At 51.1% G+C, this 24,149-nt stretch overlaps 2 protein-coding genes across 6 annotated transcripts in view; both read right to left on the reverse strand.

Moving 5' to 3' along the window:
* Nucleotides 1-446: 446 nt before the first annotated feature.
* Nucleotides 447-12,213, reverse strand: MAN2C1 (mannosidase alpha class 2C member 1). 2 transcript variants are annotated; one of them, XM_029952931.1, is made up of 26 exons: nucleotides 12,053-12,213; nucleotides 11,654-11,779; nucleotides 10,856-10,979; nucleotides 9,652-9,722; nucleotides 7,942-8,119; nucleotides 7,450-7,639; nucleotides 6,252-6,358; nucleotides 5,978-6,088; nucleotides 5,497-5,589; nucleotides 5,258-5,374; nucleotides 4,981-5,076; nucleotides 4,735-4,880; nucleotides 4,254-4,377; nucleotides 3,772-3,893; nucleotides 3,580-3,665; nucleotides 3,298-3,453; nucleotides 3,010-3,120; nucleotides 2,737-2,869; nucleotides 2,380-2,484; nucleotides 2,145-2,301; nucleotides 1,909-2,052; nucleotides 1,406-1,515; nucleotides 1,206-1,285; nucleotides 959-1,107; nucleotides 767-876; nucleotides 447-695 (listed from the first exon to the last, which is right to left on the reverse strand). In XM_029952931.1, the coding sequence occupies exons 1-26, from the start codon at nucleotides 12,151-12,153 to the stop codon at nucleotides 569-571; spliced, it is 3,174 nt and encodes a 1,057-aa protein (XP_029808791.1). In that variant the 5' UTR covers nucleotides 12,154-12,213; the 3' UTR covers nucleotides 447-568. The 2 variants fall into 2 exon arrangements, with proteins under 2 accessions (XP_029808791.1, XP_029808790.1); XM_029952930.1 differs by having other exon boundaries at nucleotides 2,737-2,831; nucleotides 3,010-3,107; nucleotides 12,053-12,210.
* Nucleotides 12,214-13,986: 1,773 nt separating this feature from the next.
* SIN3A (SIN3 transcription regulator family member A) overlaps nucleotides 13,987-24,149 on the reverse strand; it is a 70,417-nt gene continuing 60,254 nt past the window's right edge. For all 4 annotated transcript variants that reach the window (XM_029952928.1, XM_029952929.1, XM_029952926.1 and 1 more), the window contains 2 exons: nucleotides 18,861-19,068; nucleotides 13,987-15,684 (listed from right to left, as the gene is read on the reverse strand). In XM_029952928.1, the coding sequence (XP_029808788.1) occupies nucleotides 15,454-15,684; nucleotides 18,861-19,068 (439 nt within the window). In that variant the 3' untranslated portion in view covers nucleotides 13,987-15,453. The remainder of the gene's footprint in view (nucleotides 15,685-18,860; nucleotides 19,069-24,149) is intronic.

Consider the following 24,149-nt stretch of genomic DNA (forward strand, 5'->3'; position numbering starts at 1 on the left):
GGACTTGCTGCCTGACCCTGGAGACAGGAGAGCCATTGGGGCAAGACACGCTGAGCCCAGTCCTCAGGGCCCTGGCCCTGACAGGACAGTCTGCCTCTGCAGGTACAGCCTCTCAGAGGTGGCGCAGCGTTCCCGGCCCCCAGCAGCCCCTCCAGTTCAGCATTCCCAGCACTGCCACTGGTCAGTGCTCCTCTCCTAGTGGCTGGCTAGTCAGAAGCCCTCCTCCTGGCTTTCCCTCACCCCCCCCCCCGGAGGAACTTCTTATCACAGGTCCCCTAGCCAGCCTGTGGTCACTGATATTCCAAATCTCTTTCCGGGGGCTGCAACCCAGACCCTTCGAGGACAGATAAGCTTAGATCCTGCCCTTGCCCCAGATGCCTGGGGGGAAAGTCTTCCTCCCCTCAGATGTCTAGACATAGGGCCTTTGGGGAGTGAGCATGGACTACTAACAGGGTTCCTGAGTTTATTGTTCAAGAGGTGACTGATCCTGGCTTCAGGCTGGGGAGGTGGAAGTGAGCCCCCTACCACCACCCAGGCCTTCCAGAAACAAAACCCCTCCCTCAGAGGCTCAGTTTGGTGGGGGTTGCAGCACCAGCAACAGGGACTGCACTTGGAAGGGAGAAAAGGTGAGCTTCAGGCGGTCGTCCTGAAGGGGCAGGTGGCCAGCAGGGTCGCGCCGCTCCAGGAGGTCGCAGCTGGAGAACAGGAGGGGTCACGAGGTCCCCATGAGGGCGGATTCCCACCCCCACCCTGCATCCTCACTCACAGGGCAGCCTCCTGAACTGGCAGCGACGTGTGCAGCCAGCAGTCGACGTGGCTGCCGTGGGCCTCGTACAGCCTGAGGACCAGCGTGCGGCCCTGGGGGCTGCTCTCCGCCTGCGGAGGGAGGCTGGCAGTGGGCGGTGCTGAGGGCGGACCCAGCTGGGGGCCCCGCCCCCAGCACCACCCGGTCCCTTGCCTGTTTGATGGTCTCCAGCACGACCGCAGGCGAGGACAAGGAGAAGGCGCTCCAGGCGGCAGCGGGTGCCGGGCCCGGGGCAGGCAGCGCCAACAGGGGGAAGTTGAGGCTGTAGGCAGCGCGGATAACACCAGCGTCTTGGAAGGATCCTGGAAACGGGGATGGGCGTGCTGGCCTTTTCCTCACCCGCAGCTGCCCGAAACCCGCTCAGAGATGGGCAGAGACGCGTCCCGGCGGCAGCCCTCACCCTTGTGCGGCATCAGCGCGTAGGTGAACTCATGGCGTCCCATGTCAGTGGTGGCGTCGGGGGCCTTGGGTGCCCGCAGGCTGCGGTGGGGAGGGTGGGTGTGGGCAGGGCTGGAGCTGCTTCGGCTCTGGCCTGGGAAAAGGCCTGCGCGCCCACGACGCCCGCCCCCCTCCCCCGGACCAGGCGGGCACCCCACTCACAGCGAGAGGCTGAGGACGCTGCCTCGGACCGACGCGCCATACTTGCAGTCGTTGAGCAGAGCCAGCCCGAAGCCGTGCTCCGACAGATCCACCCAGCGGTGGGCCCACACCTGAACAGCAGACCCAGGGCTCACCGGGCGGCCCCGCGCCCCCCCCCCCCCCCCCCCCCCCCCCCCCCCCCCCCCCCCCCCCCCCCCCCCCCCCAGTGCTCCAGAGCTCCTGTCACTGCTGTGAGGGCCGGCCCAGGACCACAGGACTGAATTACAGCTCTCACTACAGGAGACACTGGGCACACCACCCAGCCTGTCTGGGCCTCAGTCCCTCATCTGTGAAATTGGCATAATTGAATTTCCCCCACCAAATGTGCATGTCATTTAGCACAATGCCCAGCACAAGATAGGGGCCAGCAAATCTTGATCACCATCCTCCTCCAGACCCCACACCATACAACCAGTCTCTCCCCAGCCAGGCATGATCCAAACCACCACCCCACACCATCAGACCTCAAATCGAGCCCAGTCCCAGGAGGTGTTGTGGTGGGTAGGCCGCTGTAGATGCCCGAACTGGACCTCATAGGTGGCCTGGGGGCTCCGCACCCGGGCGGGGAACTCCACCTTCAGGAACTTGTGGGCCTCATGCCAGTGCACCTGGGGTGGGAGGCCAGAAGCACACAGACCTGGGCAGCTGCCCCTCACCAGCCATGCCCGGGGAGGATGCCCACCACGCCGACCTCTGTTACCTCAGTGTGGAAGCGGACGTAGGGGCAGCCAATGTCCAGCACGACCTCCTGGCTGAGCCGACTGTTGGGGCTGATCTGCAGCAGGAACCAGGCACTGCCCCGCATGCCGCCCTCAGTACCCACTGCCAAGGTCCCTGCCTGGCCCAGCACTGGTTTCCTGTGGGACGCAGTGGCAGAGCTGAGCCAAGGTGGGCTGATGGAGGGGCCCACAACCCTGGTCCTGCCCATGCCATACCGCGTCTCCAAATGGTAGTCCATCACATCCCACGCGTCCCAGTACAGGGGGACATCATCGAACAGCACAAACTGATTCCCCACAGTGCCCTCAGCAATGGCTTCCCTAGAAGACACAGGGATCAGTGCTTTAGGACTTTACAACCTTGATCTCTCCAGCTGCTTACGATGGGGGGCGGGGGCGGAGTAGGCCCAAAGGACAAGAGGATTCCTAGCCCAGCCACCCTGCTTCATGTGTGGACTACCACCCGGGCCCACTGAGGGGCTGCTGTGGGTGGTGCTGGGGCCAGGGGACAAAGGGAATGGGGTCTGGGATCTACTTGTGAGGCACTGGAAGGGGGCAATAAGGAGTCGGCACCTGCCAGAGGCCAACAGGACCAGGGACGTCAGGCAGCCGGTTGGGTCCAGCCTCACCCGGATGATGCCGTTGTCCAGAGTCACAGAACCGTCAGTCTTGGTGGGAGGGGTCCTTGAAGCTGAGTCTGCAGGGGCTTCCCACAACCAACAGCACCCCCAGCCCAGCCCACCTCACCACTTGCTCCAGGCCAGGGAGCTCAGTATCTCCATGTTAGGGACAGCCCAGGACAGGCCCCACCCACCAGGACGCCCACCAGCACGTGCCTACACTCACCTCTTGCACTACACACACAGGCTGCTGCAGCAGCAGGGGCTGCAGTGAGGTGGGGGCAGGAGCAGGAGCATAGCCCATGCTGGGCACCGTCACCAGGGCTGGGGGTGAGGCCTAGGTGTCAGGGCAGCCTCCCTACCCTTCCAGGAGCCATGCTCAGGAAGGGGTGGGCAGACACTTCTACTGCTACTCTCCAGCCTGGGGCACCCCAGGGCAGCCACCCCCAGGCAGTGTCCCCACCTCTGGGTCAGGCCTTGTGCTGCAGGGGTAGCCTTTCTCCCCAGCGCATACCTAGGCTGTGCGCCCCGCCAGGCCGGGGCAGGGCCAGCACTTCGGTGCGTTTCCAAGGCAGCGTGTTGACAATGAGGAGGCCCTCGGGACCCGGCTCCCCAGCACACAGGGCCGCGGCTGCCACATTGAGCAGCGTGCTGCCGTGGGCACGGATGTCTGAGGAAAGACTGGCTGGTCATGGGTGGGCAGTGGGTCTGGGACGACCCTTGAGTATCCCACGGGACCCCCACTGGGCTCTGCCCTGAGCATCGGTGATGGCGGCAGGGATGTCATCAGCCTCACCTTCATAGTGGCACATGGCTTCCTCTGCCACCAGCTCGATGCAGCTGCCAGTCACCACATCATGGAACTGGTTCAGGAGCAGGAGCCTGCAGGAGCCAAGGGCAGGGACGTGGAAGGCCAGGCAGGGGGACCACAGAGGGGTCCGGGAGGAGGTCAGCTTGGTGGCAGGGGGCAGAAGGTGGCCAGGCTGACCTCCAGAGGTCCTGCAGCTGGGCTGCCGGGTACAGGAACTGGGTGCTACGGGCCACGGCCAGGCTGCTGAGCAGCTCCACATCATGCAGGATCCGCTCACACTCACGGTTCCCCTTCTTGATCTGAACAGGGTTGGGGGGACCTGTCCCAGGACGCCTTACAAGCTCTCCCCTGCTCAGAACCCAAGGCTCCCTGGGGCCTTCTGGATAAAGCCTCTTGTGGCTGACTTGTCCCACATGCCTTCATCCTCTCCCCTCAGCCCAAATTCACCCTTCTTCAGGGACACCCAGATCTGTCTCTTCTCCAGGCCCCTGATCGGCTCAGTTCTGGTACTCCCCTCTACCCCCCCCAGCCCCATGCCTCCCTGGAACACAGACCTCTTCCCCCAGGTCTGGACTGGGCTCTGTCCCCTGCTTCCTCCTTCAACCCTCTGCAGACCCAGGGCACAGCCCCCCTGCTGGGCTCGATGAGCAGCTCCTGACCTGGCCATGGGTGGTGTAGGTGCCATTATGTAGCTCCAGGAAGAGCTCCCCAACCCATGTGCACAGCTGCCCTGAGTCGCTCTCCAGTGCCGAGAAGAGTCTCCCCGGAGAAGAAAGCTGCACCCTGAAGGAGACCACAGCCTAGGTCTCTCAGCCTCAGGGCTACCACGCGGCTCACTCTTCCTGCACTCGGGAGTGGACGAGATCCAGCCCCAGTGGAACGGAGCCAGCCCCAGAAAGCTCCCTGTCCACAAAAAGCCTGGATGTGCCAGGAGAGTTCTCTCTCTGGTAGATTTAAGCCCCTCCCCACCATCAGATTTTTCCTCACCCCACCCCCAGGGTGGGAGCTGGGAAGGGCCAGTGGTCCCGGATTGGAACAGGATAAGGTCCAGAGGAGGAGTTGAACCTGATGTTTGAGGGGAAAGCAGGGCTGCACGAGGGCAGAGTGAGCACTGAGGACTGCCCAAGGGCCCAGTCCAACCTGGGGAGCCCGTCTGTATTGTGCAGCCGCTTCAAGCGGTCCACCATGGTCTGGGTGGGACCACCACCCCCATCCCCAAAGCCGAAGAGGAAGGCACTGTGGTTGGTCCGCCCCTTGTCCCTGTTTTTGACCACGGTCTTCAGCACCTGGACAGGCAGGGCAGGTCAACATGGGTCAGTTTAGAACAGGACACCAAGCCCTCTCCAGCCTGCTCCCCCCTACCTCAGCCACTAGGTGCCCCCTCACCTCCTCCACACTGCCCTGCATCCCATATGAGTCGCCAGGTGGGAAGTGGGCCAGCACACGGGAACCATCCAGCCCCTCCCAGAAGAAAGTATGGTGCTGCGGGTAGGGAGACAGGTAGCAGCCGGAGTCAGGGCATTCCAGCCCTGTCCTACCTGCTATGTGACCCTGGGGAGGCACGGCCTCTCTGGGTGGGGGTCGGGTGGTCTGTCCAGGACCCCTTAATGAGGGAGAGATGAATGGGCCAGGTGGGGCCCCCGGTCCCCTGAGGTCTGCTCACCGGGAAAGAGTTCACCAAGTTCCAGCTCAGTTTTTGGGTCAGGAAGTGCCTGATGCCACAGCCGCGCATGATCTGGGGGAGCTGTGCCGAGTAGCCGAACGTGTCCGGCAGCCAGAACTGCAGGGAAGAGGGCCTCTGGCACAGGGCAACCAGGGCTCTTGGCGGAACAGCCCCAGCCCCAGCCCCTCAAGTCAAGCTCCAACATCATCTGCCCTCGGGTGCGGCAGCTCCCAGCCTACCTCGGAGCACATTTTCCCAAACTCCCGCAGGAAGAAGTTCTGGCCCTGGAGGAACTGCCTCACCATGGCCTCTCCACTGGGAAGGTTCCCATCCTGGCGGCGAGTGAAGACAGAAGCAGCTGGTGTCAGCGTTGATGGGGAACAGGCAGGAGATCAGGCCACCCCCACCCCACGCGTAGGAGAAGCCAGGGCTCTGACATAGGGGTTACAGCCAGTGCCCAGAGGCCCCATCTCCTCTAGCCAGGCCCAGCTGTCTACTTGCTGGAGGGGAGTATCCAGGGTGGGGTCATGAAGACAGCCTGATGCAGTACTAGAGACCCTCCTCCCCCTGGGGACCCGGGCCTTGGGATTCCATGGACTACTAAGTGCTGCCACAGAGAGGTATGAAGGACATGCAGAAAGCTACCTGCCAGCAAAGCCACGTGGGGAAGGCTAGTATAACAGTCTGACCTGAGGCGGATGGGGCGCGGATGGTACTTACCATCTCCACCCAGGTGCCCCCCACAGGCACAAACTGCCCACGGCAGGCGAACTCCTGGAGTCGGGCATACAGGCCAGGGTAGTGGCTCTTAACCCAGTAGAGCTGCTGCGCCTGTGGGCAGATGGGGCCGGAGATGGTCAGAAGCGACAAAGAACACAGGCCTGAGCATTGGGAGCCAGTGGGCAGCTGAAAGCGGGGAAGAGTCCTCCTCCTCAGAAGCCCTAAGAACCTCACCCTCGGACCTGCTGGACCCCAGTGCCCCCACACGGCTGACCTGGGAGCAGGCAAAGATGAATTCAGGGTTCTGCTCCATGAGCTGCACAGCCGTCACCCAGCTCCGGGCACATTTTCGCACAGTCTCCTTGAAGGGCCACAGCCAGGCTGGACAGGAAGGGGGTGGCGGTGGAGGGCTGGCAGCCAGATCCCCAACTCCTCACAGACCTCCAGCCTCATCCCTGCCCCCCGCACCACACCAGGCCCAGCCTGGGCCTCCAGGGGCATGTCCTCTAGCCACCCCAGGCTCCTTTCCTTGAAAGACCCTGTGGCACCCCTCCTGAGCTCTCACTTCAAAACACGCCTGCAAGATGGGAGTGGGGGGTGGGGAAAAGAGGCTGTCAGCTTAACAGGTTGGGAAATGGAGGCCCTATGCCCTGGAATAGCCTCGCTCTGAGGCTGAGACCCCCCCCCCCATGCCTGAAAGGACCCTATAAAAGGTGGCAGGGTGTTAACTCATCTATGGATATCCCAGAGCAGGGCACAGCCCCCGAGACGGCCTGCTTGTGCCTGCTGTCCTGTGCGAAGCCCTCTAGCCTCCTGGCCTCAGGCCTCAGATCCTTCCTTACCAGCCCAGAACCCCACACTCCACTGCAAACCTTGGCACAGCAGAGAAAGCCCTTTTTCTGTCCTTAAGAAACATTAGCTGCATCAGAATCAGTACCTTGGGGAGCTTGTAAAAATGTAGATTTCCCATAAGCCTCACAGATGCTGCAAACTCATCAAGTTCAAAGCTGAACTCGTGATGCCTCTAGAAGCCTGTCCCTGCATTCAAGCTCCTATCTTAATTACTTCTATGTCAGTCCACTCTGAGGACTTGGACACACTTGTCAAACTGACTCATTCTCACTTGGTTCCAAATTCATCTCCTCCAGGAAGCCTCTCTTGAGTCCTCCTGACCTCCCACCATTGTGGCCCCAGCTCTGTCTGCCGATTTTTACAGTCACCAGTCTGCTGATTTTACAGTCAGCAGTATAATCCTACCTCCCGCTATCTAGTAGGGGGCCACATGGGCATCAGATTTTGTCGAAAGAACAAATGAAGCCACCCAGTCCAGTCTCCTGACCCCATTTTACAAATGTGGAAAACAGGTCCAAGAGGGGCAAGAGCTTATTGGGATGACACAGGGTTTCCAGGGCCCAGCCAGGGCTTCAAGGGCACGCCTGCCTCCCCCACTGACCTGGCCAGCTCCGCCCTACCTGTATCAATGTGGCAGTGCCCCACGGCATGGATAGTATGTTGGCTTTCTCCTCCACGTTGGCCAAAGAACCTGGAGGCCAGGACCTGCGCCACTGGGAAGGTGTCTGGCCGGGCGGGGTCACACACATTCACCATCTGGTTGGCCGTGTACAGGGCCTGGAAGCTGCGCTGGCTGTCTTCCCCAAGGCCCTGCAGCAGTGTTCCGTCCCTTAATCCTGGTCTCAAGCAGGCTGAGTCTCCAGAGTCAGGCCCTAGCTGGCCTCTCAGCAAAGCTCCTGCCTACCTCCGACCCCCTGGTCCTTCTGGGTCCCCCTGCTTAGCACTGTCTTCCTCCTCCCCTTTATGTAGGGAAATCCTTTCAACACTCAAGCAGGCAGAAACACTCTCCTTAATCTGGATCTCCAGACTCCCAACTATCTGATGCAAGAAACGGCCTGCTCCTAGGGGCTGGGCAGGGCTCTATGACTAGGAAGGGTAGGGGGGTCGATTACCTTGGCGATGCCCAGCAGCAGCTCCAGATCCACCAGGAGCCTGTAGACATCCCGGCAGAACACAGCCAGCTCAGCCCGGCTCACCTGGAACATCTTCTCTGGGTCAGGGGCTGCGATCATGGTTCCCTTTCCGGCCCCCAGGAGCCCGTTGCAGGCTACTTCCACATAGAGGGTCAGGCTATAAATGTGGAGAGGCCACCTCAGGCCAAGGAGGTGGCAGAAGGCCCTGGGCACCTGGGGCACCAGAACCACGGGGGCATCCCGCAGACCTCTCCCTGTTCGCCTCCAGGGTCCACCACCCAGAAGACCCCATAGTATCTGAGCTGTATAGACAAGAGGGTCATGTTCTGCTGCTGAGCCTCGGGCTGGGATGATGAGAAGCCAAGTTTGGAACTGTGTATTATGCTGCTGCTTAGCCTTCTGTTTCCATTGCCATGGCTGCCTTTACAATACACTGCCTTGGTCTCAGAATCTTCTTTGCCTATTAAAATTGTTTGGATCCTCCAGGTCCAATCCTTCAGAGCAAAGAGGCAGCTGCCAACACGGGGCACGGCTGCTTTCTGGAGCAGCACAGTAGTCTGTGTTGTGGTTCTACTTAAGACGTTGGTGAGCAAACATGACTTCCTTGGGGAAGCCTTCCCTAATCCACCTCCCATCCTGCTCCTAAGTCTGGAACAGTTTCCCCATACTGAGCTCCCAGTATTTACATTCAGGGCTGCCACTGGTTTTGTAATTATGAAAGTATCTGTGAGCCCACCTTGTGTCAAGGACCAAATTACTCACTAACCCCGTCCTAGTATCTGCAAGCATCAGATATGGTGCTTGGTAAATAACAGAGGGGCGTCTGGGTGGCTCAGTGGGTTAAGCATCCAACTCTTGATTTTGGCTCAGGTCATGATCTCACAGTTTGTCAGTTTGAGCCCCATGTCTGGCTCTGTGCTGACAGCACTCTGCTTGGGATTCTCTCTCCCTCTTTCCCTGCCCTTTCCCCATCGGATGCATGTACATGCTCATTCTCTTTCTCTCTCTCTCTCAAAATAAATGAATATATAAAAAAGTAAAAATAAATAAATAAAAATAGAGGCCCTTGGATGGCTTAGTCAGTTAAGTGTCCAATTTTGGCTCAGGTCATGATCTCTCGATTCGTGGGTTAGAGCCCTGTGTCAGCCTCTGTGCTGACAGCTCAGAGCCTGGAGCCTGCTTGGGATTCTCTCTCCCTTTCTCTCTGCCCCTCCCCTGCTCACCCTCTGAATTTCAAAAATAAACAAACATAAAAAAATAAAAATAAATATTTGAAAATACAATAATGTTATGTTAGAGTTTTTAATAGTGTCATAAAGTGCCCAGGTAATAATATGGGATGAAAAAAATCAGAATGCAAAATATCAAAGAACTACAACCTTAACTAGTGAGAACTACACCTGAATGAGTTCCTGTGGTGAACACTGAAACGTTAACAATGGTCATCTCTAGGTGATGGGATAACGAGAGTCATTAACTTCTTTGTGCTTTTCTGTATTTACCACAAGAAGGCAGACATTATCTTTCTAGGCAGGGGAAAAAAATCCTATCCTTCAAAAACTAACTGAGATTCGAGGATGCCTGTGTTGGAGGTAGGCATTTCTAGGTCACACTGGACCTCGATTGCCCTTGACCCACTGGGGTCCCTCGCCCACAGCACGGTCAACTAGAGCACCGGGACTCACTCACCTGCGTGGGTCCCCTTCTTCCAGCCTGTCAGTCAGGACATAGCTGGTCTTCTCCCCTTCTTTGGTCAAACCCTGATGGGGCGTGAAGTGAGAGAGACAGGGCCTGAGGCTTTTGAACAGTTCAGGTGAAGTTTAAGGTGAAGGAGGCCAGGCCTCTCTGTCTAGTCCCCAGCCCTGGCTCCTCTCTCCCATGTAAGGCCAGGAATGACAAATCGGGGACCCCTGGCAGCCTGGAAGTTGGAGGGCCATGAGCACAAATGGCCCCTGTTTACCAGCAGTAAAGCTCCTGGTCTTATGGGGAGGGTCCTGGGCAGGTACCAGGATGTCTGGGTATGGCTTCCGGTGGACTCTGTACCACTGAGGAAGTATCTGAAGGGGAACTCTGAAGTCAGATGCAGAGCTGCCTCATTCCTTGCTACATCCCCAGTGCTTAGCACAGGGCCTGGCCCAGAGAGCGCACTCAGGAGACGTGTGCTGAGCCAGAGGAAGGAGAGAGAGGAGGAAGGGGTTTGCCATCTTTCCATACAAAAAGAACAACAGTCCTAACCCGAGACAGGAAGTTAGTCTAATTGGAATGGAGGCTGAGCAAGTGAACTGACCTCTATACATCTCAGTTTCTTTATCTGTAAATGGGCATAAAGACCCACTACATAGGACTATAAAAATTAAACCTGATATGGGTGGATGCATAAACAAGACCGTATCTGGGGAACTGGGGATGGTGTGGGAGGGAGAGATCCATTACTTGAGAGGAAGAGGACTTGGCATTTATACTTTATACTATCCAGAACCGCTTGAAAGTTCCCCCCGTAAGTATATGCTACATAAAATAAAAACTAGTTTATGAAAAAGTGTTATGGTCTGCAAAGCCACCAGTCTCAGCATCTGACACCCAGTAGAGGGTTAATAAATGGATCTGCTGTATTTATTATAATTGTACTTGATTAGCAACTATATTCAGCCCAGAATGGGAAGGTGGCCAGTCAGTGGCAGCTGTTGGTTTAGCATTAAGTATGTTAAGGACCCAAAGCCATCCACTCAACTTACCAATATGAGAGAGGACCAATTACACTGGGGCCCATGCGCCAAGTTCCCCAATCCTGAAATCCTGATACCACCCTGCAGGCAGAGCCACTCAGCTGTGGCTTCTTAACAGACCAGGGCTGAAATGGGGCTATACCTATCCCTAGGGCAGGGCTCCTCACCTGGACAGGTTCTCCATCTCGCCACACCAGGCCTTCTCCATCACTTTCCCAGCGGAGGTGAACTTCCTGACCCACCCATGCCTCCGGGATGGTCAGCTCCACCCGAAACCAGCAGGTCCACCATCTGCAAGACAGCCATTGAGATGGGCCTAGGGGGTTGAAGCCCTGTCCTTTTGCCATACGTTCTGGGATTAAGAGTCAGGAGGCACTTGAGACTTTATCCAAGCGTCTGCATCGTCACAAGGTATTCAGTTTTGATCCACAAAAAGGAGCAACAAGGTGTGTGGCAAAGTGAGGGGGGGAAAAGTCAGAGAAGTCAGGGGTCTGCCATCTGTGCTAGTGTCTTTCCTTTTTTTTTTTTTTTTTTTTAATGTTTGTTTATTTTTGAGAAGGAGAAAGAGGTGATCAGGGGAGAGGCAGAGTGAGAGAGGGAGACACAGAATCCCAAGCAGGCTCCAGGCTCTGAGCTGTCAGCACAGACCCCGACCCGGGGCATGAACCCACGAACTGTGAGAACCTGAGCCGAAGCCGGACGCTTAACCGACTGAGCCACTCAGGCACCCCTAGAGTGACTTTCCTAAAGGGTGTCTAGGTACTGGGAAGAGAGAGGGGAGGAAGATGAAAATTCTCCCACGGAAACTGAGGGAGCAGGGAAGCATTTCCAGCAGAGGGTGCTGCTTCTCCCCAAAAGGCTGTCTAGGACTGAGAGCCTCAACGGAGGTGTGGTCCTTAGAGGAGGGGAGCGACGGGGGCGCGGGGCTGCCCGCTGACCCCGCCCCGCCCCTGGGCGTTACCCACGTGGGTCCAAAACTGTCGCCGATCTGCGCCGGGCGGAACTCCTGCTGGACCGCCTCCTGGTAGGGTAACCTCTCGGGCGTCAGGAAGCTGGAGAGCGCGGCCACCGGACAGCTGTCCCCGAAGAGCCTGGGCGGGAGGGGCGGGTGGGCGCGGGCTCGAAGCCGCCCCTTTCTGCCCGCGGGGCAGTCGGCGGAGGGGGACGCGCGTTCCCTCGACCGGCCGCCGAGAAGGCCGCCTCACAGCACAGCGTCTCCCGACCCCTCCTCCCGGGCCCCTGCCCGATCCGCGGCGGGCACTTCGTCCCTCGGCCCGGTGGCCGCAGTTGGAGTTTCCCCCCGGAAGGGAAGGCTGAGGCGCGCGGCCACGGCCGGCCGGCCCCCTGGGAGGGAGGAACCCCACCTGCCGCGGAGGTTGCAGTCAGTAAAGTAGAGCGGCGACACGAATTTCTCCACCCGTTCCAGCGTGGTGCGCCAGTGCTTCAGGGCTGGCGCCGCCGCCATCGCCGCGCGCCCACTCCTCTCCCCGGAAGGCCCTCGTCGCTGCCGGCGCGGCCCACGCTTGGGAACCAAAGGTTCCGGGGCCGAAGGGCGCCTGCCAGCCCCGGGCAGCTTTTCTTGGAACACTGGCGGCTCTCGGAAGTCCTGCTACGCTGAACCATGAACGTGCAGCTGAAAGCGCAGAGCCGCGTTCCGAGGCTCTCCTTTATCTCGTCTGCACAGGCGGGCCACTTGGGCAAATCCCTAAATTAAACGGCAGATTTGACGCCGCTTAGATTCTCCGAAAGAACGGAGATAGACACCAGGGACTTTAGGCACAACGGGTGAGAGGGAGCCTCGGCTGTTGCAGACGCAGGTCACCCAGGCTCAGAAGCAGCAAGCGGGAACTGGCTAGTTCTCTTCCCCTGGCCCCACTCCTGGCTCTGGCTGTCCGGAAAACCTGTTGTCTGTCTGCTTAACGTGTGAAGAGCCAGGAGCCAGGGCCGGTGCTTTGATGCTAAAGGGCAGACATCTGTTAAATAGGGAGGGCTTCCCACCGCAATAATCTGAGCTTCCTCTTCTACATATTTTGTGTATATAGCGGTCAATTATCACCAGAAACCCTGGGAATGTTTTGATGTGAGATGGCAGCTAAGTCACAGCATTCAAAATCCTAATTGAGTAATGTATTTCACCACACAGGACTGGAGTTCAGAAAAGCCGTAGTGGCAGAAACACCTCCAGTTTCATCCTTACCCTGATAGCCCACTGGGATTTCTTCTTCTAGGATTGCCAAGTAGTGCTTGTCTATGAAACCGTTACTAAGAAAAATTATATACACACTAGCCCTTATTTTTTTTAATGGAAGTACTGACCAAGTTCACATTTGAAGTGCAGATCACAGGGAAAGGTGACTAAGTACAGAATACCAAACTGATTTAAAATAAAGACAACTCGCTGCTACAAAACAGGCTGGGTTTAGAGCTTGGAGTTCAATTTTCAGAAGGCAGGAGGGATAAAAATGGGGCTTGTGAAAACCCTGGCTGTACGTGAGGCTCCCCCTTCTTTTGGTTGCACTGTAGGTTTTCTCCTGAACTGACCCTGAAACCCTATCCTGACCTGCAAGCAGGTACTCTGGACATAGCAGTGCAGGGAAAGCAATAGCTGGGGCTGCCCCTGGTCAGACCCCATCAATTTCCCCCAGAATTCCAGGTTAACACAATCTTTGAGTGAGCAGAGGGGGATAGGTAAGCTATTGCTGGAAAAACCTGAAGATCTTTCCCCTCAATCAAGAATGTATGTGCCTCCAGGTCTGGCACTGGCCCACCCTCACCCTAGAATCTCCTCCCACAAGGCTCTTTGACCACCACATACACTTTTGGGTTCAGAGTCTCCTGTTACCTGTGCAACCAATAAGTCTAAAATCAGAGAAGCCTATACCAAGTGAAAGTTCAAAAGCCAAAAGATTGTAGTTTGTGGGGGTGGTGTTGGGGGTTTTTAATTAAGCAAACAAGACCACACAAAACATGTTGGTTACTGTATAACTGAGACTAGGGTAATGGTTGATGGAAAAAAATCTACCAGACTACTGGGAGGGGTTCAGTTGGTCTTTGTTTATAACCTCCAGGCTGAAACATATAAAAATCCAAATCACTCAGTTTATCTGGTCTGCCAGTCAATTTATGGATTATATATATATATATATATATATATATATATATATATATATTCTCACACACACACACACACACACATATATATATATATATATATATATATAAAATTCCATTTGTGGTTGCTAATAATATAGCAAACTTCTCTCTCCCAGCTCCATTTATACCATACACCTTGTACACATTTCTTTTAAATACTGGTTTGGTATTTAAGTTGTTCACCCCCATTTCCAATTAAGGATAATAAAAATATATATACAGAGAAATGCAAATACCTGGACGACTTGCCAAAATATAAAATATTTCCAAACAGTTGAAATAAGGGGGAAAACATGTACTACAATAATAAAGTATCCTATTTGAAAAATTTGGAATATTTTGATTTGGGACAAGTACAATGAAGTGCTAACTATTTAAAGCAAATTCTTGTTTGTGCCGAGGATAAGGAACTGAAGCCTGAAGCCCAAATCCCTACTCCACAACAGTTCTCTGGTGAGGACAAGGGACTGGGGTTGAGAGTACATTCCTTAAGTAAGAACCAAGTTTTATTTATTCACAAAAAAAAAAAAAAAAGAAGAAGAAGAAGAAGAAAAAAAAAAGAAAAAAGTAAAGAAAAAAAGAAGTTGGGGCAAGGGGGAAGACAAGTTTTACACAAAAGTACTACAACGGTATCTCCCTTTGGTAAAAAGTGTAATAAATGTCTTGTACATCTGTTCATAGGTACTAAATCTGAAGCCACATAGAACTATGGTACACAAGAAGCTAAAGCAGTTATGCTAGCACATCAAAGCATATTTCTTTTAATAAAAAATCGACAGTATGTACATTATTTACAAAAAAAAAGAAAAACCAAGTTAAAAGTGTGTGTGTGTATGTGTGTGTACGTGTGTGTGTGTGTGTGTGTGCGTGTGTCAGAGAGTAAAGCTGGTGGATGGCACTAGGGTAGACTAGTAAAGAAGCAGGTACAAAACAGTTCCACGGGAGCTAAAAAGGACGACGGATTTGAACTTGCTGAGGTTGAGAACCAGAGGAGAGAGTAAAGGGTGGGCAGCAAGGGATTTGTCAGGAAAAACCCACAAGATGATCAATCCCAAAGCCAAACTGCAGGTCCCAGATAAAATCTAATGGGTGATCTAGATGTGCTCGAGTGACCAGGAGAAAAAAAAAAAAAAATCAAATCCAGTTTTTTTTTCCTTTTGGGGGGAAAGGAGAGGAGCAGTGACCATCAGAGTTACAATCCATCTGAGCGGTGAGTCCTTGCCCGGTCAGTGCACGCCCATCCAGTCAAGGTGTGAACAGCATCTGGCTCCTTCATCGAAGGTCCGGCCCCAGGAGACTCCAGTCTTCTCTCTGCTGGTGTGTGCAAGCAAGCTGCAGGTCTCTGTGCTTGCATGGATTTCCTTCCCCTCCAGGGCAGGGCAATACCTCAGGCCCCTTGGGAAAAGTTCCAGCTCTGGCTTTGTAAGGTACCCACATTCCTCATATGTAGCCCACTTGGTGCCAGGTTGCACCAGCCACACACTGATCAGGTGGCCATGTCCCAGAGAGGCCCAGTGAGGCTTGAAAGGCATCTTCCTTGTTTCTTCAGTGTGCGTGAGTACGAGTGCTCCCCACACACACCCCCCTCAAGTTGTCTGCTCTGGCTCTGCAGTTACGGGGCTTTGAACACTGTGCCGTACTTGACACGGTACTTGTTAATGCTCACAAAGTGCAGGGTCTCTGTGTCACAGGTGGTGGTACAGGGCACCAGGCCCTCCAGCCCCTCACCCATGAGCCACTTGCTGGTCTCTGCTGCCATTTCACGGGGCACATGCTCCTTGGTCCATTTATCTACCCAGGCCTGGAACCTCTGATGTAGCCGCTTGCTTACACGCTCATGGGACTGCAAACCAGAACAAGGGAAAAAAAACATGAACTAAGAGCAAAAAAACCTCTTTAAATACAAAGCCTAATTCTTTTCTAAAGTAGCAGAGGAAATGTTGTGGGGGTCAAGTCTTGACACCACTGGTTAGTTAGCAGTCTCTGTTTAAAGAAGAAAATTGAAAGAGACTAAGAACATGGAGTATATACAGAGTTGGAATCCATAAAGCCCCTAAAGAAATGCCAATACAGGGTCTGAGCAGAACTAGCTCCACGTGTCTCACTTTTAGCATTCATTAGTATCACTGGGAAACCTGATAAAAACACAGGTTTCCTTGTTTCCATCAATCTGCATTAAAAAAATAATTTAGAAGGCATTTGAGCAGGGGAGGAATAGAGAGAGGGAGAGAGAGAATCCCAAACAATCTCTGCACTGTCAGCACAGAGTCTGACATAGGGCTGGGTCTCATGGTCAAGACTTAGATGCTCAGGGTGTCCTAGCAGCTCACTCAGTTGTGTCTGACTCTTGGTTTGGGCTCAGGTCATGATCTCGCGGTTTCGTGGGTTTAAGCTCCACATCGGACTCTGTGACGACAGTGCAAAGCCTGTTTGGCATTCTCTCTCTCTCTGGCCCTCCCCCCACTTGCACTGTCTCTCAAAATAAAGAAAATTTTAAAAGGTGTGGCGGGGGGGCGGGTGTGCATGCACCTGGGCCCAGTCAGTTAAGCATCCAAAGTGGGTTCTGGTTAGGGCGTTATGGTTCACAAGTTTGAGCCCTACATCAGGCTCTATGTGGAAAGCTCAGAACCTGCAGCCTGCTTCGGATTCTGTGTCTCCCTCTCTCTCTCTGTCCCTCCCCCACTCACGCTCTCTCTCAAGAACAAACAAAAAAAGGACGCTTAACTGACTGAGCCACCCAGATGCCCCCCCTCATTTTTAAACTAGCATTGCAGACACTTTTAGTGTACCCCAAACGAGATACTGCGAGTTGCGCTGTTGGGTCTAGGTAGGTCATTCCGGCAGGGTGGCCATCCACTTCTAAGTAAAACAGCGCACAGCAAAGGGCTTAAAACCTACTTTCTTATCAAGGTATTATCCCACTGCCCAGCAGGGCATGGAGACAAGCTGATCTTTAAGGGAGGTTTATGCTTCTACCCACCCATCCAGTAAATATTATTGGGGCCTATGTGCAAGGCAGAGTAAGGGATACAAAGATGAGTTAGGTGTTACTTAGCTCCCAAAATAATCTGCATCAAACATACAACACACAGCATCACAGAAGTCCCTTAAATCACCTATTGAACATTCTCCCGCTTGAATGATCTGCAGTCCTTTTAAACATAACCAGTTCAGGGGCGCCTGGACGGCTCAGTCAGTAAAGCACTGGACTCTTGGGTTTCAGCTCAGGTCATGGTCTTAGGTTAAGGAAATTGAGCCCTGCTTGGGATTCTCTCTCTCTCTCCCTCTGCCCCTCCCCTGCTCTCTCTCAAAAATCAATCTCCTTTCTCTTACCTCCTCACATCTGGTCATTACCACACCCTGACAGTTACATCTCCAAACTGATCTAATTCTTACAATTCCACTGCCACCTGAAAGCCCAGGTCACAGTCACATCTCATTTGGACAAAACCTATCTTTTGAGCACTTTCTGCCTTTCCAGCATCTTGCCTCATGTCACTCCCACTGTCCTCACAGCAGTTCAAGACATCTTTGTCAACAACGTCCCAATGTACCACAAACAAAATCCCAACTGTGGTCTATGAGACCAGCCATGATGTCTCAAGCACGCCACTCCCTATGGCTCAAGCCACACTCAGCTTCTAGTTTCTCAAACACGCTGAGCCCTTTCTTCCCTTTCAGCGTTGCATTTGCTTGTTTCCTTTGCCTAGAAAGTACCAATCCCTGACTCTTCCCCAGGCTGGATCCCTGTTGTTCAGGCGTCAAGCATTACCTCTTTATAGAGAGGTCTCCGCCCACAAAAACAGGGCCTGCATGCCAGTTACCTGCCGTCATCTCACCCGGCTTCTTTCTCTGCTAGTGCGTACATGCTCTCCTCCTCGGTTGTGTCCCAGGGCCTGGCACAACACCCGCTACATAACTGCACCCAGAAGCTTTCACAATCGAGAACATGTGAAAACGGATAGAATTCAAACAAGCAACACCATTTGAAATAAAAATGCTGGGAGGAGCTTCATTTCACTAAGGTGCCACCAGCTGTTATGGGCTGAACTGTGTCCCCTGCAAATCACCGTGTTCAAGTCCTCACTCCAGTACCTGAGAATGTGACCTTACTGAAAAATAAAGTTGTTGCAGACATAATTAGTTAAGTCAAGGTCACACTGTAGTAGGGTGAACCCATAGTCCAAGATGACAGGGACCCTTTAAAAAGGATAAATTGGGGGCACCAGGCTGGCTCAGTTGGTTGAGTGTCTCTTAATTTCTGCTCAAGTCATGATCCCAGAGTTGTGGGGTCCAGCCCCATGTCCATGCTCAGCGTGGAGCCTACTTGGAATTTTCTTTCTCTCTCTCTGCCCCTCTCCCCAGTTTGCACTCTAAAATAAAATTAAATAAATACACAGGGTCAGCTGGACACAGGCACACAGGGGAAAACACCATGTGAAGATGAAGGCAGAGACCAGCAAGCCAAGGAAGGCCAAAGACCGGCAGCAACAGCCGGGGCCAGGAGAGGAGTGTGGAGCAGACGCTCCCTTACAGCCCTGGCGCGGAGCAACCCCACCACAGTTCAGGGTCTGACTTCTAACCTCCAGAACCGCAGGACAGGAAGCTCCTATCAGGGATAGTCTGTGGTCCTTTGTTCTGAAATATTTATTTATTTTGAAATATTTATTTTTAAGTTTACTTATTTTTGAGAGAGCAAGTGGTGAGCGAGCAGGGGAAGAGTAAGCAGAGAGAGAATCCCAAGCAGGGTCTGTGCTGACAGCATGGAGCCCAAAGTAGAGCTAGATCTCAGGAATGGTGACAACATGACTTGAGCCAGTATCAAGAGTCTGACACTTAACTGAGCCACCCAGCTGCCCCCTGATATCTTTAATAGACTAATACACCTGCTTACTCAACAATTCTCGAATCTGCAAGGTGGTTTTCATAAAGGGAGAGAAACAGTCAGAAGCCTCTGGGGTAGGCCTGGGGCTGGCTGGGGAAGGAGGGGCGTGGGGAAATTCAGGTACTGGTTCTTACCTGATGAGCCCGGAGCAAGGCAGTTCTCCGATACATGTAGTCCTCTGACTTGATCACGTACACCATCTTGTAGGAATTCAACTTGAATCTACACTCCAGTTTATCCAGGCTATCCACATTCTCCATGGTCTTCTTGCTGTTTCCTTCCTTCCCTTCCTTTTCCTGCTGCTCTCGACCACGCTGACATTTCCGGATCCGCCTCAGATTCCTATAACGCAGAGAAGCCATGCCAGATGAGAGCTCATCCAGACGCAGATTCCCAAAGTTCCCCTCAGAGGGGTTTTCCTTATCATATATAGGCCTTCATAGCACTTGCCAGGATTTTACATATAATGTCCAATGGTTTCATTGTAAAAGGAAAAAAAAAGTTCAAATGCAGAGATAACATAGAATAAAAAGTAGGAATCTAACCATCTCCTATCCCTGATATTCCAAATCCCATGTGCCTTGGCATCTCTGGCCGCTGATAGTTTTGATTTTAAACCTTCTAGGTCTCTCTGAATTAGTAACATATGTAATCACTTGCTATAGTTCTGTTTTGGGATTTGTTTAAGACAAAACATGACCATACTATAAATATTTTATTATTCCCAACTTTTCACTTAATGTGAAGTTCTTTTCATTTCACTAAAGATCTGTCACATTCTCTTGAACTGCTGAAGAGAACATGCCTGAATTTAACCATTCCTTAGCAAGAATCAATCAGGGCACCTCATCTGAACCTCGGACCAAAGAAAATTATTTGAATGCCTATTTTTTCAATTTCCCCAAAGAGTGTACACAATTCCTGCTATTCTACATGCATAGGTAAGAAGATAATTCACATCAGTGGATGCCTTGGCAGGTATTTAGTGCTGAATTCTCTCTACCAGTAAGCAGAGAAAGACTGTCAGCTAGACAATTCTACTGTTTCCGATACTAAGCTATGAAAAACACTGCTTCAGTGAGTGTCTTGGTATACTTGTATTTCTGCAGGATGATGGTTCTCTGGGCCAAGGACCCTGGTGGGCTCCAAGGCATTTTTCAGGAGGTCTAGGAGATCAAAACTGTTTTGATAATAATACTAATGTACTAATGTACTAATCCTGTAATGTGTAAAAAAACAATTTTTCCTTAGGGCGTCTGGGTGGCTCAGTCAGTGAAGCATCTGACTTTTGATTTCAGCTTGGGTCAGGATCTCACAGGTATGAGACTGACCCCGCACTGGGCTCCAGCCTCGGTATGGAGCCTACTTAAGATTCAATCACCCTCTCTCAAAAAAAACAAACCTTTTTTCCCCTGTTGATATTTGCACTGGCAGTGCAAAAGGTAATGGTAAATAAAATGCTGGTGGCACCAAACGGTCTTTAGAAATCTTTGTGTTCTCCTACAGCCATCCTCTGGCAGTTGAAAGATCCCCTTCTTTCGCTGTGCAATAACATGAGAACTACACATAAAGCAGCCTAGCGTGCCAAAGCACAACGGGATTCTCACAGACGAGCACTTGAGCACTGCTCGAGTGGCAAATGGATCACTATTTTTACTTGGAAGAACAATGGACCAGCCAGCCTGGAGTAGCTATTTTCTCAAAAAAAAAAAAAAAAAAAAAGTACAATGAAGTCTGGCACTTCCAAGAAAACAACTGAACATGTCTGTTGTCCATGATAAGGTTTAACCTTTCAAGTAAAACTTTATTAAGTTTTTAAAAATGTTTTTACTTATTTTTGAGACAGAGAGAGACAGAGCATGAGCAGGGGAGGGGCAGAGAGAGAGGGAGACACAGAATCTGAAGCAGGCTCCAGGCTCTGAGCTGTCAGCACAGAGTCTGACGTGGGGCTCGAACCCATGAACATGAGATCATGACCTGAGCTGAAGTCAGAGGCTTAGCGGACTGAGCCACTCAAGCACCCATCAAGTAAAACTAAATTTTGGTAAAGTAGCATTGGCCACCGGAAGCTGACAGTTTCCTACTACTTAAAATCATGCATGAAAAAAGATTCGTTCAAAGCACAAGGTAAACCAAATGATTCTGACCTAACTATATGAAAAACTCATTGATATTTTCATTGATAACTGCGACTAACCTTTAAGAGACTACCACTTGGGAGAGTTCTGGTGTCATGTCAAAGAGTATCCACAATTATCTGAAAGCATATGAAAATACTTTTTTTTCCAGCTACATAAGGCCCCATTTGAGTAAGGCCCCATTTTTTTCACTTATTTCAACCAAACAAGTTGCAACAGATTGAATATAAAAGCAAAGATGAGAAACCAGCTGTTTTTCTATTAAACCAGACATGAAACAGATTTGGAAAAATGTAAAGCAATGTCACTATTTTCACAAATTTTGCTTTATTAAAAAAAAATTTTTTTTAACATTTATTTATTTTTGAGAGACAGAATGTGAAGAGCAAAGGGGCAGAGAGAGAGAAAGAGACACAGAATCTGAAGCAGGCTCCAGGCTCTGAGTTACCAGTCAGCACTAAGCCCAATGTGGGGCTCGAACCAATGAACTGTGAGATCATGACCTGAGCTCAAATCGGATGTTCACCCGACTGAGCCACCAAGCACCCCACTAATTTTGTTTTAAAATAGCTTTTCATTAAAGTATACTTTTTTAACTTTAAAAACTTTTTTTATTTATTTCTGAGAAAGAGAGAGTGCACCAGTGAACTCGAGCATGACTGGGGGAGGGGCAGAGAGAATCTGAAGCAGGCTCCAGGCTCTGAGCTGACAGCCTGAATCCCTAAACTGTGAGATCATGACCTGAATCGAAGTTGGACATTCAACGGACTGAGCCACCCAGGTGCCCCATCACTAAGGTATTATTTATGATAATATGTAATGGTTTAGTATTTTTCAAATAACATTTTAAATATTTCTGTTCTAATTTCAAATATGATAATTATTACTAAACAGAATCCACATAAACAAAAGATTTGGGGATATTCATTTTCTGAGAATATAATGGGTCTCAATGAAAACCTTAGCTATAACAGCTCTAAGGCAAATTATTAGAAACCAAAGTTGTAGGGTAAAGGTCCCATACGATTTATCTGCCCTGATCCCAGAATGATTGTATCAATTCATACTCCCCCCACAGCATATGAAAGTGCTTTCCTTCCACACCATCCTCTACAACATAGGTTACAAATTTTTTTTAAATTTGGCCGAGCTGGTGAGAAATACATGTTATGTTTACTGTGCTATTTCATAAACATGGAGGCTAAGTCTGTTGTTGAAGAATGGCCCAGCACAAAACAGCTGCTCGAAGTCTGCTGAATGAATCAAGGAATGAAGAGCTGGGCAGGGCCTTTCTGCTCACACCCCTTTCCATGTTTTGTTCAGGACTAAGTCTAATAACAGATCTTCCTGGACTTAGGGGCTATATCCTGACAAGAAGCTGAAAATACTGTAAATCAAAAATGCATTTTATAAACCTAACCTACTAAACATGATAGCTTAGCCTAGCCTACTTTAATATGCTCAGAACACTTACTTTAGCCTGTATTTGGGCAAGATCATCTAACATAAAGCCTATTTTATAATAAAGTGTTACATAGCTCATGTAATTTATTGACTACTGTATGGAAAATGAAAACAGGGGCGTCTGGGTGGCTCAGCTGGTTGAGTGTCCAACTTCAGCTTGGGGCATGATCTCATGGTTCTTGAGTCTGAGCCCCCCGCACTGGGCTCTGTGCTGCCAACATGGAGCTGCTTCACATCCTCTGTCCCCCTCTGTCTCTGCCCCTCCCCCACTCACATTCTCTCTTCCAAAAATGAATAAACATTAAAAAGAAAGAAAATGAAAACAAAGTGGTTGTATGGGTACAACAGAATGGTTGTAAGCGTATCAGTTTTAGACCCTCCTCATCACGAAGCTGACTGGCCCCTGCCTAGCATCATGAGAGAATCATACCACAGATCACTAGTCTGGGAAAAGACCCAAATTCAAAATTTGAAATATGGTTTCTACTGAGTGTGTATTGCTTTCACGTCATTGTAAAGTCCAATCATTTAAGACAAACTATCAGAAGTCTGGGGTCATCTCTATCGGGATAATACGTTTCTGGAAATGTAAGACATGAGATTTCAATTCCAAGCTTTTGGGAAGGAAGAGAGTCATTCTATTAGAGCAAAACCTCTTTTCTACTTCTGAAACTCTAGTTTCAGCCTCAGAAAGAAGCCCAACTATACACTGTGCCCATAAATAGGGAGATTTTTTTAAATTCTGGAGTGAATGCAGCAGGCCTAAGACTGCTCTCTTTTTCTGAGTTTTTCCCTATCATCGTCAAAAAAGAGAGCTCTACTTATTTTTTAAACTTAATTCTAATACAGGTAACACACTGTTGTATTAGTTGCAGTGTTCACGATTATCAAACTAATCACTAATAGCACATCACTAACAGTGACTCAACAATTCTATAGAACACCCTGTGCTCAACATGACAAGTGCACTCCTTCATCCCCATCACCTCTTTCCCCTCCCCCACCCCCACAACCATCAGTTTGTTCTCTATACTTAAAGAGTTTATTTCTTGGTTTGTCTTTTTTTCCTTTGCTCATTTGTTTCTTAAAGTCCACATGAGTGAAATCCTATGGTATTTGTCTTTCTCTGAATGATGTGCCTCACTTAGCATAATTCTCTCTGGCTCTGTCCATGTCACTGCAAATGGCAGGATTTTGTTCTTTCTTATGGCTAAATAATATTCTGTTGTATATTTATACCACATCTTTTCTTTATCCATTCATTTATCAATGGGTAATTGGGCTGCTTCCATATCTTGGCTCTTATAAATAATGCTGTAATATACACAGGGCAGCATGTATGCCTCTGATTTAGTGTTTTTATATTCTTTGGGGTAAATATCTAGTAGCACAATTACTGGATTATAAGGTGGTTCTATTCTTAACTTTTAGAGGAACCTCCATATTATTTTCCACAGTGGCTACACCAGTTTGAATTCCTACTCACACTGCACAAGGGGTTCTTTTTCTCCACATCCTCGCCAATACCTGTTGTTTCTTGTGTTGTTGATTTTAGCCATTCTGACAGATGTGAGAAGACAGATCATTGTAGTTTTAATGTGTATTTCCCTGAGGATCAGTGATGTTGAGCATCTTTTCATGTGTCTATTGGCCTTCTGTATGTCTTCTCTAGAGAAATGTGTATTCATGTCTCCTGCTCATTTTTTAACTGGATTATTTGTGGCTTTTTAAAATTTATTTTGAGAGAAAGAGAGAGAGAGAGAGAGAGAGAGAGAGAATGACAATGTCCCAAGCAGGCTCCACACTGTCACCACAGAGCCT

The sequence above is a fragment of the Suricata suricatta genome, chromosome 9 (assembly GCF_006229205.1).
Source record: "Suricata suricatta isolate VVHF042 chromosome 9, meerkat_22Aug2017_6uvM2_HiC, whole genome shotgun sequence".
Classification (NCBI taxonomy): domain Eukaryota; kingdom Metazoa; phylum Chordata; class Mammalia; order Carnivora; family Herpestidae; genus Suricata; species Suricata suricatta.

Bases quoted from the DNA above. Each gene is read 5' to 3' on its own strand.
- MAN2C1 (XM_029952931.1), bottom strand. From the start codon at position 12,153: ATGGCGGCGGCGCCAGCCCTGAAGCACTGGCGCACCACGCTGGAACGG. The intron at 4,378-4,734 runs GTTGGACTGGGC...GGTCTCCTTCAG, and splicing joins AATACAGACGGGCTCCCCAG to GGTGCAGCTTTCTTCTCCGG. The intron at 2,485-2,736 runs GTGCCGACTCCT...TGTGTCTTCTAG, and splicing joins GTCCTGTTGGCCTCTGGCAG to GGAAGCCATTGCTGAGGGCA.